Genomic DNA, 18,062 nt, shown 5'->3' on the forward strand with positions numbered 1-18,062 from the left:
TTCCGGAATGCCGCGCCTAGCCACGAATCGTCTTAAGGCGGCTATGAAACCTTCTGACGTTAAATCGCTCACAACTTCTAAATGTACCGCTTTAATTGTCATGCACACGAAGACGCACACATATACCTTGATTTTAGTTCGATTCCGGAATTTTTTCTCCTTAATGAAGAAAGGCCCGCAGAAATCTACACCTGTATTTGTGAATGGAATTGTCTCGCGTACCCGAGGCGGTGGAAGATTGCCCATCTTATAATCGATCGCGTTGGCGACAAACCGATGGCAGCGAACGCATGCTCGGATCACCTTTCGCACTTGGTTCCGTCCGTCGAGAATCCAAAATTTGCCACGTAATATATACAAGGTGGTTTGAATTCCGGAATGATAATGCTTCTCATGTATTTCTCTTATTATTTTATCAGTCATATGATACTTGCTCGGAAGCAACACCGGATGTTTTTGAGAGAATGGCAAGCTTGATCTCTGCAATCTTCCGCCAACCCGAATTATCTCATTTTCATCTAAGAACGGAGACAAAGCGAGGAATCTACCCTTATACTGTGAATCTTTATTTTTAAGTGTTATGAGATCGTCCCGAAAATGTAACCTTTGAATAATCTTTAGAATCCGCGTCTCTGCTTCATTGATTTCAGTTACGTTCAGCGGCCCGGAATATTTGCAACCGGATTTAAAACGCAAGCAATATGCAACGATCCGACACAACTTCGAGAATTCCGAATACTTCTGAAATATGTCGGGCTCGTTTGTCGTTGTTATTAAACATATGTTCGATTTCAATTCTGGGATTTCTATGGTAGGTAATTTCTCATTGCGCCAATCGTCTTCGCTCTTTATTAACCACGAAGGTCCGCTATTCCACATCTTATTCTTCCGGAAATCGCGGGGCATTTGCCCTCTCGAAAGCCCGTCCGCGGGATTGTCTTCTGATCTTACGTGTCTCCATTCCGCTGAATTCGTACGCTCCGTTATTTCCGTGACACGATTCGCGATGTAGGTTTTAAGCGAATGCGGCGGCGTTTTTATCCAGTGCAACGTCACTGTAGAATCGCACCACAAAACTATTTTATCAGGCGTGAATCTTATCATCTTCCGAATCTCGGTGAGTAGTCGAGATAATAACAAGGCTCCACATAATTCCAACCGCGGTATCGAAAGGGTCTTTAAAGGAGCTACCCGAGATTTAGAGCATATCAATTTGCTAATAGTTTGACCGTCTTTGCTAGTCGATCGCATATAAAAGCATGCCCCGTAACCGATGTTACTCGCGTCACAAAATCCGTGGAGTTGCATGTTACACTGATTTTCTATTAAAATCTTACGATCGAACGATACGCGAGGCATTGAATTTAATTGTTTTGTAAATTCCGACCATTCCGTATGGATATGTTGTGGAACTGATTCATCCCAATGAGTTCTAGCTTTCCACACGTCTTGTATTAATTTCTTTGCATAAAGCACTACGGGCCCTAACAAACCGATCGGGTCGAAGATTTTTGCGATTTCTGATAAGATTATTCTTTTGGTTAACGTCCTGGTTGAATTTATAGCGCGAGCCGTATAGTATATTTCGTCTTCACGTGTGCTCCATGAAACGCCCAAGGTTTTTAAAGAATGATCCGCGTCTAGTGTTAAATTTTTATGTATAACCTCATTCGATAAATCGTTAATTATGCGCGGCTCATTGGAAGCCCATTGTCTGATCGGAAAGCCGCCTAGTTTTAATAGTTCGATTATCTCATTTCGGATCGTGCGCGCGTCTTCGATTGTATCCGCGCCTGTCAATAAATCGTCGACGTACATATCGGATTTCAAAATCTTAGCCGCTCTTGGAAATCTATGGCCCTCGTCGTCGGCAAGCCTTTGTAGCGTACGAATCGCGAGAAATGGAGACGAAGAAACCCCGAAAGTTAAAGTATTCAGCTGAAACGTTTTGATCTCTCCGTGTTCACGCCATAATATGCGCTGATAACGGCGGTCTTCTTTGTGCAATAATATCTGGCGGTACATCTTTTCGATGTCCGCCAAAATGACGTAATTATGTGTACGAAACCGGATTAAATGTTCGAACAATCTGTCCTGAATGGTCGGCCCGACCAATAGAACATCATTTAGAGACTTTTCGTTGTTTGATTTTGCCGACGCGTCAAAAACTATACGGACCTTTGTGGTGTTACTCGATTCTTTAATAACCGCATGATGCGGCATGTAAAATCCTTCGTTCGTTGTTACTTCAACTAAAGACATATGGCTTGAGTTTTTGTATTCGTCGATAACCTTTTTATAATTGCGTTTTAAATCTTCATCCGCGTTAAGTTTCCTTTCTAACGATAATAATCTTTTGAGTGCTAAAGGCCGCGTTTCTCCTAAAATTACATTCGTTTCGCGAAATGGCAACCGGACCACATATCGCCCATCGTAATTTCGCGTTACTGTTTCGTTAAAGAAGTTCTCGCACTCAACTTCTTCCTTTGATCGTGGTTTTTCGGTAGAAATTTCTTCTATAGCCCAAAATTTAGCCACTTGGGCCTCCAAATTATTAAAATAACAAAATGGCTCTATAGAACCTTCTTAAATAGGCACATCACCAGCGACTACCCATCCTAATCGCGTCTTTTGTAAGTATAAGTCGAATCCATCACGTGACAGGTTAATCTGACCGACAGAGAATAATGACAATGTTGTTCCAGAGCCGATTAATAAATCGACGGGACCGGGCAAATGAAATGTCGGATCTGCTAATCGAATGTTCGCTGGTATATGAATAGATTCCCGTGGAAATATTTCAGACGGAATGCACTCGGAAATGCGTGGAATCGTAAGGCAGCTTAACTCTTTTGTAAATTCAGTCTGTGTTGATTGCAAAATTACTCTGACTATGCCCTTTGATATGGTACCCGTTGAATTTAATGTATTGACCGGCATATTGCAAGGTTCGGGTTTTAATTTCAAACGTTTCGCGGCGGATTCAGTAATGAAATTTACCGTCGCGCATGTATCAAGTAGTGCTCGGCACTTAATGATATTTTTTCGTTTGCTATCGGATATGTGTACTATGGCACTGGTAAGTAAATGCGGAGAATAGGCGGGTGTTAATGTCGAGAGACACATTGATTCTCTGTCGGTTCGATCTAACAATCATGGATTCTTTTTGTCGGCAGTTGGCTTTGTCTCGGATTTATACGCATTCGCATAATTATCTATATGTAATAACGTATTATGGCGCTTCTGACACCGTGTGCAAATTGAGTATTTGCAGGGAGTGTCACGGTGAGAACGTAAACAATTATAACACAATTTAGCGTTTCTCACTGTGTCGATACGTTTTTGAACCGAAAATCCTTTGAACGCGTCGCAAATATAAAGCGGATGCTTTTTCTTCTTACATGCTACGCAATTCTTTGTCACGTTTACCATGAATGCCTGATTTGCTTGTTGAAATTTCCGTTTCTTTATCGGCGGTTCAAATTTACTTTTTTCAACCTCGGATACTTTAGATCTTTCGCGTTTGGATGCGCACACCGCGGTTTTATAGATAAACTCGTACATCTGTTCGAGCGACGGAACTTCGTCGCGTTTAAGAGAAATTTCCCATCTTTCGAGCGTATGTTTCGGTAATTTTCCTTCTAGGATATGCACAATTATTTCTGGGCCTACCGAAACCCCTAGTAAACTCAACGACGCGAGATGCTGTTGTGTGTCGTCCGCGAGCTTCGAAAGACCGACAGTCGTTTCTTTTTCTAATATTGGAGAGTTTAAAATTAAGGAAAGATGACGCGCGATTAAAATTCTCTTTACCTCGTAACATCGTTCTAGCAACTCCCACGCCTTTGTGTAATTCACGCCATCTACCGAAAATATTTTTACCTTATTCGCGGCGTCGTCCTTTAGCGATGATTTTAAGTACTCGAGCTTATCGATATCGGTTAAATCGGTTCGCGATCCGATCATATTCTTAAACCCGTTTTTGAACGACAGCCAATTTTCGAATTTTCCGTCAAAAATCGGCAATGATGCCTTTGGCAACTTAACCCGTTGACTATTCGTGCTCATTGTTGCCACGTTTTCGAGTTGAGAGGTGTTACTCGTATTCAAGGTGCTAGCACTCGTGCTAGGCGTGTTAATCGCATTCAATGATTTTTCAATCTTGCCCGCGAGTAAATAAAACCGATCCTGAATTTGCGTGAATTCTCGCTCGTGAGCTTCATCAGGGTCAACAACGGCTAATTCATCGTTAAATTCTTCGAACGCTTGGTACAACGCCGTCACGCGAGCCAATCGTAATCTTAACGTATCGTTATCAAGCGCTTTCTTTTCGAATAAATTACTCAAATTGGTAATTTGAGATTTCACCGATTTCCTTTTCTGTATAAGAAATTGCGTTCTTTCCGCCATGATTGCAAGAATCTAATTTTAATTTAACTAAACTAAAGAAATATCGTAATACAAAAGTACTTAAATTCTATGACGTTGTCCAGTCGCTTTGGCCGATAATATGTGTTTAGCTCGATCCGCCACAAGAATCCGAGTTAGCTCGTCCTTATTGATTCCGGGATCGCAGGTCACCAGGCTGGATTACTCGGCCATCTCGTTATCGTCTCAGAGTGAATTGTCAGAGGCCTATCGACACTTGCAGACCTCACAGGAGGCACCAAAATATTTTGTCGAATGGAATGATGGTTTCACACTCACATTGCCTTTTATCGTTTAATAATATGTTTATTAATGTACAGTTGGTCAAAGTTTATAAAGCGCTGTCAATCACTTCCGCATTCGGTTGATCGGTTATTTTCACGCGACAATGTTTTAGGGAAATCTGAATTCCCGAGCCGTGATGGCTCACGACACCGCCTAGGAGAAGCTTTCCTGGATCACGGTTTCCCGCGATAACGCCTAGGGAAAGACTTCTCTGAGTCGTGATGTTTCGTTTTAAGGATAACACTCGCTATTACTTTGTCGCTTAAAGATTCGCTCGTCAAGCTCGGATCGCGGATCGTTCGAGACTGAACTAAAGACTTCGTCTCTCAAAGTTTTGGACAGTTGAGAAGTGGGAGAGCTTCCTGATTGGTGATTGCTATCCCACAGGACTATTTTGATTCGATATCGGCTACTTTTGATATTCCGGATCCTCTCGAAAGCTTTTAAGATAAGGCCCTGTGTGATCGGCCGAACCGCCGCGACAAAGAAGCCGCCTTGGCGGGCGAAATCTTTACATGTTTTTTAGCGGTGCTTCCTTTAATCTCGCTTGTCGTGCACGACTTGAATTTGTGTTAACGATACGTAGTCATGTATTTCATGTATTTGTATTTGCGTACGCAACAACTATTTCTACTGCATAACACGGTCCCTACATTACCCTTGGAATAATAATAAAAAAAATGTTTTTTGTTTTCATGTTATATAACAATTATATTTCCTGAGTATGTTTTATTTATTTGAAACGACCGTAATTCTTGGGCCGCGAATATCGGGCCAGCAGGAGTGTCCGGATGTGCTCGCCGGGCGGACAGGATTCGCGAGAGAATAAGTAGGTCCAAAAATACACGAGACTTGGATGAACAATTAACTGATTGTTTATTTAATTAAATAATTTAAAGGACAATTTACCATAAAGCCAAATGTGACGAAAGCGTGGTTGAGACGTCGCCGGAAAGAACAATCATATAGTAGAACGCTTGCGGTAACGCGGTAATTGGAGCGTGTATGCGCCGGATCGGTACGGCGATGATCGATACGCGGATCTTTGGCGGGCGGGCCGTTACAAGTTTTTCGGCAACCGCCTAGATAACGCCCTAACGGATCGCGGGGCTAGCGGCGCGAATATTCCCCAGCGTCGCGGGCCTGGGCGGGGCCTGATCGATGCACGCGGCGCGGGACGCGGTGGTTGGAATAATTCGTAGATCGCGACGCGAATGCGGTTTCCTTTTCCCGTCGGCGCAGGCCCGGGCGGGACTTGATCGATGCACGCGGCGCGGGACGCGGTGGTCGAAATAATTCGTAGATCGCGACGCGAATGCGGTTTTCGGATGTAGTGGAGGACGGAGCACCTGTCCGGTGTTGCAGTGGCCGAAAGTGCTCGGCCGAGGCGGAGAACTCTCCACCCCGGGTTTGTGCAACGGTGCGAAAGGAAATTCGCCTTGGCAAACTGACCGTTGATCCGGGATCGAGATCACTCGAAGGAGGCGAAGGGCGTTTCACCCCACGAGCCGGTCTTACTAATCGAGAATCGCTTTTGGCTTTTAGGAAGATTCCTATACGGGCAAGCGTCAGGAGTGCCTGACCGAGGCGGAGTTTGCTCCACCCCGTTGTTCTGCTTGCACCAGGAGTCGGTCGGTCCGGATGTTCGCTGTGAGGCGAACGGAACGAGAACGGTGCGCGACTTTTCCGAATTCGCCTTTTTATCTAGAAAAGGCGACGGCGGGGGTATCCTGGTACGTGGCGCCTGCCGCGGTATTCCGCGGTACCGTGCGCGTCGTGTTCGTTCGGATGAGCTCGGGGCCGCTCGTGTAAGTCCGTTCCGCGGGACTTTGCGCGTACTCGACACCTGTACAATTATCGCGCCGATGATCGGTTTCTTCGGGAGCCCCCGCGTTCCTCTTCCTGTCCGAGAGGATGGTCGTTTCGGCCTCCGGCGGTTCTTCTCCGGGAACGATGCTTTTCCCGGGGGCATCGTTACATATTGTTTATTCAAAATCATTTAGATGGTTTGGAACGCGGGTGTTAGGAATTAATTATGTTATGCAACACAATAATTTCACCTTTTTTTCTTGGTTTTATTAAAGCACATTACATAAAGTGTTATTTCGCTGTTAAAACTGCACACGATTGCACGCGTCGTTTAAAATGTAAGAAAAATGCTTTTTGCGAAGCTCCACACGATTGCACGCGTTTGCTTTTTTACGCAATATAAATTTTTATCGCGATGAATAAGAAAACTTTAGATTTATCTCGAAAGTATCTGCGAAGCTAGAGAACTTATCGAAATGGCTGCCGAAAGGCAACTGACTAGCGGGAGCAGGTCAAGATGTTGCAGTCATATTATTGTTAGTCTTTAAACAAAGACTCAGAACTTTCGAGAAGCAGGGTCTTCCCGAAGGATCTTCCGTTGCCTGGCGCGATTAGGCACAAACGGATCAAATTTTATTGCTTTATTGCTATCGCGTTGCATCGCATATGCATAGACCGTTGCAGGTCTATTTTGACTATCTTAAAGATGCAGGTCCAAAGCTACACAGAATTTTATGTTATATTTTCGAACGTCTATAGTAACAATAAAAAATTATAGCCAATTTAACAGTATATTTTATTTACAGATTTAAAATGTATCTGAAACTATTCATAGTGATGGGAATTAGCTGGATTATGGAATTAATATCGTGGTCAATCAGTATCGACCTCGTACCTGCAGCCGTCTGGTATCTCAGTGACATAACAAATGCTTTGCAAGGAGTTATTATTTTCATCATATTTGTGTGCAGAAAAAAGATTAAGTATCTGTTGCTAAAACGATTTGGTGGGCAAATCTGCGGTTTATTTTGCAAAATACCAGTGAATAATAATAGTATAATGAGCTCAACCTCTACAGAAACGTCTAGAATGTCCATGCAAGCCATTAATTCTTTTAATTAAGTGTTAATAATACTAATAAATATTACATTTTCGGTGTAAAAACAAATGTTACGTACAGAGTGCAATGTTAAGAGAGCAAGAGCAAGTGGATGAAGAGATGAGAGGTGTAGGAGTAGAGGTGAGAGAAAAGAGAAGGAGCGGGAGAAAGAGTGAGAGGCACAAAGAGAGCGTGCGAGGGAAAGAAAGGGAAAGTGGAAAAAAGCAAGGTTCAAAAGAATATCAAAGCTGTAAAAACAAGTAAAAAGTAAGGTTAGGCTAGGAAGAAGCGCGTGTGCACAGATAGACTCAAACAAGGCAAGAGAACGTAAAAATCTCAGAAAGCGTCTGATTTCCCTTCGCAACAGGCGGTAGTTTGTGCGTTTTTTTTTTAAGTGGCAAGCTTTTAAACAATCCGGTGGCTGACATCTTTTTAACAATTAAATGTTAGAAATAAGTTTCGTCTTTTGAGTGGCTGTTATATTTGGACTTTGTCTTTGTCTCAAGTTCAAGTCTACAGATCCATACTAAATAAATAGTTAATCAGTTATTTGAAGTCTTTACAATTATTAAACCAATACACAGATGTAAGAACCGTGTATAAAAATATTATTAGGTGTACAACTTTATTTCCGCCGTTTTTTCATAAATAACTTTAGCGGTAAGTGGTAGCCGAAATAAATAGATTATAGACACAATGTAATAAGCTTAGGCATTAGTAAACATAACGTCATCGAAATATTAATCAATTTTTATGTTTATTATATTAGGTGTACAAATAAATTTCCGCCGTTTTTTATAAAAAATTGGGCATTTGTTACATGTTTACGCGTGAATGATCACGCGCGGAGCACGCGGAGTGTAGAAATGCCGGTTCCGAAGAACGCTGGCTGTCGTCGTGAAAAAGAAGGACCGGAGTTACAATAGTCGGACACGAAAGGAATAATTATGCAGCACTTGATTCAAAGTTGAAAGTGACGGTTTTATTTAACGTAAAACAGATACGATATCAGAGTTATACCATGAATAGTGGTATTACTGATCACGTGATCGAAAAAACGTACGGATATCTTGAGCTCCGGCAAAATGCAACCCCGCGTCGCGACGGACAATCTTGGGGAACGTGCAATCTTTGCACGTCCGTTCGGAACGGATATCTTGAGCGTGAACTTCGAAGCGGATTACGGGTTGCCCGGGTTGCCCGGAGAGCACGCGAAGCGCGGTCGATCACGTGATATTCACGCACATCAAAGATTGTAGAGATTACAATGGCGATGAGTGCACGCAAAATTGCACAGAGATACCATGAACGGTATGGTGAAACCGACAAAACACACTTCCGATTACTGAAAAATCGGACAAGAATAACTTTCTTGCGAAGCAGGGAGTGAACGAACTCCGACGGAGTAAATGATACGAGCGCACGTGCGGTTCCTTTGAATATCGAGCGATCACTAAAGACTATCGAACGGATCGCGGTTAGCAACAAGCGATCCAAAAAAGCGCGAACCGAGCGGGAACGATCATATGTTCGTACAGAGTCGCCGTCGATCATTAACTATTCACGTGTCCACGAAATGTAACACGCTTACCGGGTCGCACGAAGAATATAGACGGAATTCCATGAAGATTCGCAAACATTACAAAAAAACGCTACCTGTGTTTTAATTGAATAATTGTCTGTCGTTTGACACTACTTTTTGTCATCTTTCGGGCAGCATACGGATACCGCGTCGGAAGAATTCTTCACTTTTTGAGTTTATCCACGAATCAATTTAATTTTTCGTATTTTTATATGATGTGAAGTGCTGTGTAGACAAGCCATACGCCATCGATCGAAACAAATGGAAATCAGATAAAGCAATGATTAATATGGCGGGTGGGGTAAAACTTCCCAATTAAGTGTTTATAGATAAGCCTTGACAGGCGCCGCAACATGTGGACGAGCATTATCGTGCAAAAGAATAATTTTGTCGTGTGTGTGAAAAGACGGTTTCAATATGCTAAGTCTATATTTAATTCTGTTTTGTACAAAAAGTGTTTGGAAACGCGCGACAATATCGCAAAAACTCACACGTGCCGCACGCGATCTATTCCAGACACCTGCTTTACAATGCTCGATGCGTTAAATAATAGACAGACCGAAAAACTGAAAACGGGGAATCCGCACGCTACTTTAGAATCGACTGTGCGGCACGAAAAAACGCCGCTCCTTTTATACCGCGAAACGTTCTCGCATTTTCTGGAATATGCCGGCACCAGAAATACGTCACGATGGAACGATCTCGATCGTTCCAGACCAATTTTTACCGGCATAACAAAGGAAATATAAATTAATTTAAGGTGACTCGATGTACATAGCGTCGCGCTGAAAATATTGGTGCCGCGAGTTAGCGACGAAGCCAGCTGTTCGGCACGCGAGCGCGGCGTGATCAACACGGCACCGGCTCGCTACGTCGTGACAGCGAAAATATTCCCTTTTTCCCAAACATCGTGTTTGAAGTAATAATGGGTGCGCTTTGCCTTCAGTGCTCGACTCAATCTCATTAATTGCGTTCGATAGACAGACCCAGTAATAGTTTCATTCGGTTTAAGCAACTCGTAATATACCACACCAACCTGATTTCACCAAATACACAATAAAAGTTTTTAACCATGAATATTTGGCTTAGCTGTAGATGTTGAAGCATGACCAAGTGGTCTCCATGATTTCATCCTCTTTGGATTATCGTAGTAGATCCATTTTTCATCACCAGTGACTAGTAGTAGTAGTAGTAGTAATATATTAGTGGGTGTGACTGCGAGAGTCCCTTTTGGCTACCTAGATTCTTTGGATCTTCTGTGACTCCCCACTGTTTTACCGAGGGTGTGTTTTTGTTTTCAACCCAGCATAATCTGCCAGGCTTATCAAACTGTTCACCCTTGCTTCTTTAAGCTGTTCCGGGTCCGTGAACATTTTTCCCCAGGACAGGTATCTTTTTAACGCTAGTACTGGACAGCGACACAGAATGTGTAAGCTGTTCTCGTTTTCTTCCTCGTCTTGTTAGCATTTGCTATGCTTTACTATGCCAAGGTTATGCAGATGTGCCCTGAGAGTTCCGTGTCCTGTTAATAGACCGATTCCTGCTCTCAGTTTTTGTTTGCTTATTGCCAGGAGTTCTTTTGTTTTTTCTGGTTTGAGTTGTTCCATCAGGAGCTTTGCTTGCCGGCATCCCAGTTCGTTTTTCCACATCTCCCGGTGCCTTTTCTCAAGCAATCCCCTGAAAATTCTTTTTTCCATGACAAGGGGGACGTACACCTTCCGCCCTGCAGATTCCATTAAAGTTCCGTCCTTGGCAAGACCGTCAGCCACCTCATTGCCATGTGTGCCCTGGTGTCCAGGAATCCACACCAGGGTGACTTTGTTTGTCTCCCCCAGCTTGCTTATTGCCCTCATGCAGCTCCAGACCGTCATTGATTCCGTGCTTTGTTTTACTAGGGCATTAATCGCTGCTCTGCTATCAGAGCAGATGTATATTCTTTTGCTGTTTATTTGGTCAGCAATCTGTATTCGCGCACACTCGGCGATTGCTGTTACCTCGGCTTGAAAAACCGTGGCGTACTCTCCAAGAGGCAGACTAGATTTATGTTTCCTCGTGGGTCCATAAATTCCTGCCCCATGGCGGTTATCCTTTCCTAAGCCGTCTGTAAACCATACATCAGGTCCCAGTCCGTTTAGGAAGTCTGCTTTCCTCCATTGTTCCCTGGAAGATATGAATACCTCTACGGTTCTCCCTTCCTCGTATTTCCTTAGGATTCTGTCTTGTTTATTCGTGAAAGTTGGGCTGTCAAGAAACCGAGCGCCGTATGGTCAATTTCAGTGTCTCTCCACTCCCCCGATAGTGTAATTTATATGTTGTTTGTCTGGTGTTGTAAATGATTAGTTGGTTTAGAGGGTAAATACACAGCGTTACTTGTAGTGCCGCCGTGGATGTCGTTTTTTGAGTCTTCACTGCAGCCTTCGGGTTACTTCTTTGTATGCTCTTTAGTAGGTTCTTCGTCGCCACCTTTCCCACTCTGGGCCATCATATCACTGCTACATATGTTAGCCTGGGTAATAGCATGGCCTTGTACAGCCATAGTGCCACTTTCGGCTTCAGGCCCCAGGATATTCCTAATGCTCTTCTACAGACCCAGAAAGTCGTGTAGAACTTCTTTCTCTTATCCTTTAGATGGAGTTTTCAGTTTAGCTTCGTATCCAGTAAAACCCCTAGGTATTCCACTGAAGTTACGTAGTTAAGTTTATTTCCTCACAGTTTTAGAGGCCAGATGGGTTTCGGTTTGTATTTTCTGGTGAATATTATGGCTGAGGTCTCCTCGGGATTAACCGTCAGTCCGTTAGCCTGTGACCAGTTTTGCGTGATCTTGAGTGCTCTGTCTATGAGCTCTCCAAAGATTGGTAGAAATTTCCTCCTTGCTATTATGGCTATGTCGTCTGCATAGCCGTGGATGAAACTCCCGCTGTTTCCAGTTTGGTTAGCAGCTCATTTACCACAATGCTCCACAGCAGTGGAGGAAGCACTCCTCCCTGTGAGCATCCTTTTGTGGGTGTTCTTTGGATTGAGACTTCCCCAAGCTCGACGTTTAGCCTCTTGTTCGCGAGCATACTTCGGGTCCAGTCAATCAGTGTCTCTGATATACCATGCCCAGTAAGAAACAAATTCTCGAAATAATATCAAATTGATATCAATTTTATCAGAATGCATCAAAACCATATTTTTTGAAAAACATCGACGGAAATTACAATTTTGACTTCTTTTCCAGATAGTCAAAAACTTATTAAAATATTTATTTACAATTATTTTTATAAAAAATAATTGTAATAAATGTATTTAGAATTAAAATATTTGTTTAAAAATAAAGTATTAATGTTAGAAAAATTGGATAAATAATTTTTGCAGCAATAAATAATAAGTTATTATATTAATGTAAAATCGATATTTAATGACATCAATTCTGATGTAGTTTTAATCATGTAAATTTGCCATAAATTTGGCACATAACCTCCAAAACGGTTTCGCGACTTCATTATTTTTGTATTTAATGATATAGTGATTTGTGCTAAGTTAATGAGTGAAGTAATAAGTAAGTAAATTTAGATCTTTCCAAATCGTGGTAATCTTTTATATTTTTTTAAAACGCAATAAATATTAATTGAAAATTATATATACTGATTCTTTTAAAATAATTATTTCCACAAATTTTCTAACATATATAAATATTTTATAATAATATTACTTTATAGGTTATGTCAGATGAGATACATATTTTAATTTAAAGAGAAAAAAGGGATAAAATTCGTTGAGCATTAGCATTCTTAATTTCATTTTAATTGACAGATTTCGGGAAGTTGTTTCAGATTTTATTAATTTTTTTAAAATTTATACCTAATATATTGTACTTGCACTCTGTATTGAATGTACTCTGACATAATATATTGCAAAGAATGTATGAAACGTGTCGCTAACAAAATACAAATGTTTGTTTAAAATAGTTACACACTTTTTACACTAACATTTGTATTTTGTAGCAACACGTTTCATACATGCATTCTCTGCAACATATTACATCTGCAGCGTACATTCAATGCAGCGTTTCTTTGACACATATTAGTAAATAATTTTCTAATTTTATTATTAACTGTGTACCGTCATGCAATTTATTGGTTAAAACTTTAATTAAAATTGTATTTTTCTTTACAGCGACTTATCATTGGAATTCTTCTTTGGAGCTTATGTTCATCAACATATTGCTGATGTTATCTTGTATACAGGGTGTCCCATACCTCATGACCCACCCGGGAGATATGGGTAGTTCTAATTATTTTGAACAAAAAAGTCCTATACCATTTTTTAATTTGAGCGTTTATTTACGAGAAATCAACGTTTGAAAATTTATTATATCTGACCGAGAGCGAGACGATGCGACGACGCGCGAGCAAGCGGTGCGGCGATACGCGAGGCGTGGTTAAAGACATCATACGAGCGAGACGATGCGACGACGCGCGAGTGACACGATGCGATTGTAGTTAAATTCGCTCGCACGTCTTCGCATCGTGTCACTCGCGCGTCGTCGCATCGTCAAGCTCGTATGATGTCTTTAACCACGCCTCGCGTATCGCCGCACCGCTCGCTCGCGCGTCGTCGCATCGTCTCGCTCTCGGTCAGATATAATAAATTTTCAAACGTTGATTTCTCGTAAATAAACGCTCAAATTAAAAAATGGTATAGGACTCGATTTCTACCAGGTGGGTCGGACACCATATATTGTGTATATTGTATACAGGGTGTATTATTCCATATTGACAAACTGTCAGAGTTAGATAGGTCTTGTGGATACAAATTAATAAGTCCTGTGCCGTTTTGCAAAATTCTCAATAGTTATTGAGAAAAAAATTAATTTGTCTAGCGCAAGAGCGACAAGGAAGCTACGCGTGAGTGAGCGCGACAGGCGACGGCACCATTTTTAGCTACTCGCCTGTCGCGCTCACTCATGCGTAGCTTCCTTGTCGCTCTTGCGCTAGACAAATTAATTTTTTTCTCAATAACTATTGAGAATTTTGCAAAACGGCACAGGACTTATTAACTTGTATCCACGAGACCTATCTAACTCTGACAGTTTGTCAATATGGAATGATACACCCTGTATACAGGGTGTCCCAGACCAACGTCACTTTTTTTTAATGGTAGGTAGAACTCGTCGAAATAAGACGAAAAATCCTATATCATTTTTCAAAATTTGCAACCGTTAACGAGATATCAATTAAAATGTAAACGTGTGCGAGCGACAAGAAAGCGCAGACTGAGCGAGCGCGCAATAGACGGCGGCGAGTATCGCTTAAAGAGAATGGGCGGAACTAGCGCGTAGCGAGCGAGACAAGGAGACAACGCGCGAGCGAGACGATGCGACGACACGCGAGCAAAATAAAGCGACAACGCGCGTTGTCTCTTTGTCTCGCTCGCTACGCGCTAGTTCCGCCTATTCTCTTTAAGCGATACTCGTCGCCGTCTATCGCGCGCTTGCTCAGTCTGCGCTTTCTTGTCGCTCGCACACGTTTACATTTTAATTGATATTTCGTTAACGGTTGTGAATTTTCAAAAATGATATAAGACTTTACGTCTTATTTCGACGAGTTTCACCTACCATTAAAAAAAGTGACGTTGGTCTGGGACACCCTGTATATTAAAAATTGGACTTCTTGATAATTTGGAATTATTTTTAAAAAATGGCTGACGACAGACCTGTGAGTCTAAATTATAAAATTATTATAACAGTTGGAGAACACAAAGGTAATGTTTTTTTTAACATTAAATTTAAACAAATAAATTTTTAATAAGTTTTTATTTTTAATTACTGTTATAATCACCTTTATTACACATGTAAAAAAATTGCATGTCTCATTCAAAGTAATAGGTTAAATAAAACTGAAAAACTGTTATTACTAACTCTACATTTTATTTTGTATTTCAAGATCAATGAGCAATTACTAAAGCGATCTATAAATCGTAAAATAAAAACAGTAGTAGCAAGACAATCCCATTTACAAAAATTAACATGTATAGTAAATAAAAGATACAAAAATGTAAGCGATAGTGACAGTACTGACAATGACGTTGAAAATGAAGTCGGTATGCTACAGCATGAACCGAAAAATACATCTGAAAGTGTTGTTACTAATAACAGCATTACTAGTGACGATGGTGGTAATGCAATTACCAATATACTTGTAAATGAAGAAGTAAATGAAAGTGAAATGGAAACTGATAATAGCGGTAGTAATGATGATGGAGGTAGTAGTGATGATGATTATGATTCGACATCTACTCAAAGTAATATTGAAATTGACGAGGAAAGAGATGCACAACTTGTTAACGATGATGAAAGAGGCCAGCATCTTCTCATAGCATTACGTCAATGGGCTCAAGAAGGAGGCGTCATGTTAATGCGAAAGTTAAATTCCTTACTTAAAAAGCTTCACCGTATATGTTCTATCAAAGCGCTTAATTATAAGACATTTTTGCAAACTCTTAATAACATTAATATAAAACGACTTAATGGAGGAGACTTGTGGTATAAAGGAGTAGTATATAACTTGGATACCTTTAATTTAGAAGACTATTTACAAAGATATAATCAAATTCTGATTGTCATCAACATTGATAGTCTTCCATTATACAAAAGTAGCACACAAAGATTTTGGCCTATTCTAGGACAACTTGTGGAATCTAAAACCGAACCCTTTATTATAGCAATACTTAAAGGATGTCGAGATCCAGATATGAACGACTTACTTGCTGATTTTGTGACGGAAATGATTCATTTACGTACACAGAGATATATACGACATGGCGTAAGCTACCCAATGTCAATTAGACACTACATTTTGGATGTGCCTGCTCGATCAGAGGTGAAATTTTGTATCGTACATGGTGGATACTACGCCTGTGAGAAATGTGAAGTACATGGAGAGTACGTAGATAATAGAATGACTTATATAGATTTAGATGCAAGTCTCAGGACAGACCAAACTTACTTGAACCAGAAGCAACCTAACCTTCTTATTAGACATTCACCCTTAACAGCAATTGGAGCTGGTTTTGATTCGCAGTTTCGTTTAGACAGCCTCCATGTGACATATCTTAGTGTATTTAAAAGATTGATTCTCGCTTGGAAAAGGTGGAATGGGCCTTGGAAGCTACACCATATAACAATTACTAATATCAGCCAGTGCTTATTGAGACTAAAAGATTCCTGTCCTCGAGATTTTAATAGACCACCAAGAACCTTAGCTGATCTTCCATTTTTGAAAACAACAGAATATAGACGAATGTTATTATACAACGGTATATTAGTTTTTAAAGATTTTTTGGCACAAGAAGTTTATCAACATTTTCTGCTACTGCACTGCGCAATTTATATTTTGAACAGCTTTTTATTGGACACTCATTGTAATTACGCTAATGCGTTATTAAGAACTTTTATTTCTCACTCCACTGTCATTTACGGGCAAAAATTTGTCGTTTATAACGTTCACTCGTTGTATCACCTTGCCAGTGAATGCATTTTAGTTTGAAAACAAATTGCAATCTATTAAAGCATCATTACGATCTGGCTACAAACCTTTAAAACAAGCAGTTTTTCGTGATCTAGAAAAAGACGTAATTGACGTAACATTACAAATGGACAAAACAATACAGTACTGCTGTCTTGGAAACGAACAACAAATGTTGAAAATGAAATAGTCGATGGGATCCAGTATCGTAAAATCCATATAAATGATGTAACATTTCAATGCAATGGTAGAGATGCCTGTTTTAAAACTTGTAATAATACAATTGCAATTCTTGAGAATATTGTACAAGTTCAAAATGAAGTGTTCTTTATCGGACTTAGTTTCTCTGTAACTGTTGATACATATGAATATCCTTTGCCTTCGTCTCATCTTGGAATTGTAAAAGTTTCACATCTAGTTAAAAAAAAACAAATTTTTCCTATAACTGATATTACATGCAAATTTTGGCTTATGATAGATGGAGAGGATCAATATTTATACGTGTAGGTGGTATTAATTTAAATCTAGTGTAGAGTCTTGATTCTTAATACGGTTTTATTTTGACAAGCAGTTACAGGTTCGGCGGACGTTAGACGACTGACTGCTCACGGGGCTCCGCTGAGCTCTTTCTTTTCGCATCTTTTGTTTCAAAAGTTCTTTCCCGAAGGTTCTTTTCCGAAGGTGTTCCTGCTAGTCTTTGAACGTGCTTAATCGCATTTTGCTAACCCTATGATAGTTATACGCTTACATACGTTCCTTTATTGTATACTATTCTATTATTTATTTAAATACTATATACTTTATATAGTAATTATATTATAATCATTATTATTATAATCATAGGTATGGTATTAACATTAATATATTATGCAACTGTTTTATATTACAAATAAAATTTATTTTTATGATTGTTTTTATATTAAAAGAACATTTTTATTAATTGTACGTTTTCTTTTTTGCAGTTTGTTGTGTTCAAATATTTTAAAAATTATGACGACGAAACGGATGATGACACTTTTTATGACATCGGATTAGCAAAATGGATATACAATGACATAGATGAGAATATGACTACAAGAATAAAATGGCCACCTTTAAACCCTTCAACTTTAGTTTGAAAAAAAGCATCCGTAGAATCACATTGGCCAGAAGTTGTAATTGAAGTAAAAAGATTTTATTGTGTTATTTTAATATTGTTTGTTTTGCCTTTTGGGAGTCGCTCTGATCAAGCCCAACACATCCCAATTAAGTGCATTCAAAAAAACGTCACTTGTGCAACTCGACCGGCACCGTTATTTTCTTCTAATGCCACACATTAGAAGAAGAAGACAGTGCCAAGAGTTGCACGAGA

At 40.3% G+C, this 18,062-nt stretch overlaps 3 protein-coding genes across 3 annotated transcripts in view; 1 reads left to right on the plus strand and 2 right to left on the minus strand.

The window, feature by feature from the left end:
• The window catches only part of LOC139106267 (G-protein coupled receptor Mth2-like), a 147,025-nt gene extending 138,855 nt beyond the window's left edge, over positions 1-8,170 (plus strand). The window contains exon 5 of the mRNA XM_070662873.1: positions 7,329-8,170. Within this exon, the coding sequence (XP_070518974.1) occupies positions 7,329-7,644 (316 nt within the window). The 3' untranslated portion in view covers positions 7,645-8,170. The remainder of the gene's footprint in view (positions 1-7,328) is intronic.
• Positions 2,789-5,382, minus strand: LOC139106268 (uncharacterized). Its single transcript, XM_070662874.1, has one exon. It carries the CDS (start codon positions 4,408-4,410, stop codon positions 3,154-3,156), a length of 1,257 nt encoding a protein of 418 aa, XP_070518975.1. The 5' UTR covers positions 4,411-5,382; the 3' UTR covers positions 2,789-3,153.
• Positions 8,171-10,663: 2,493 nt separating the features above from the next.
• Positions 10,664-11,739, minus strand: LOC139106199 (uncharacterized). The gene is made up of 2 exons (XM_070662762.1): positions 11,630-11,739; positions 10,664-11,444 (listed from the first exon to the last, which is right to left on the minus strand). Exons 1-2 carry the CDS (start codon positions 11,737-11,739, stop codon positions 10,664-10,666), a joined length of 891 nt encoding a protein of 296 aa, XP_070518863.1.
• Between the last annotated feature and the right edge of the window lie 6,323 nt (positions 11,740-18,062).

Source organism: Cardiocondyla obscurior, linkage group LG10 (assembly GCF_019399895.1).
Source record: "Cardiocondyla obscurior isolate alpha-2009 linkage group LG10, Cobs3.1, whole genome shotgun sequence".
NCBI lineage: Eukaryota > Metazoa > Arthropoda > Insecta > Hymenoptera > Formicidae > Cardiocondyla > Cardiocondyla obscurior.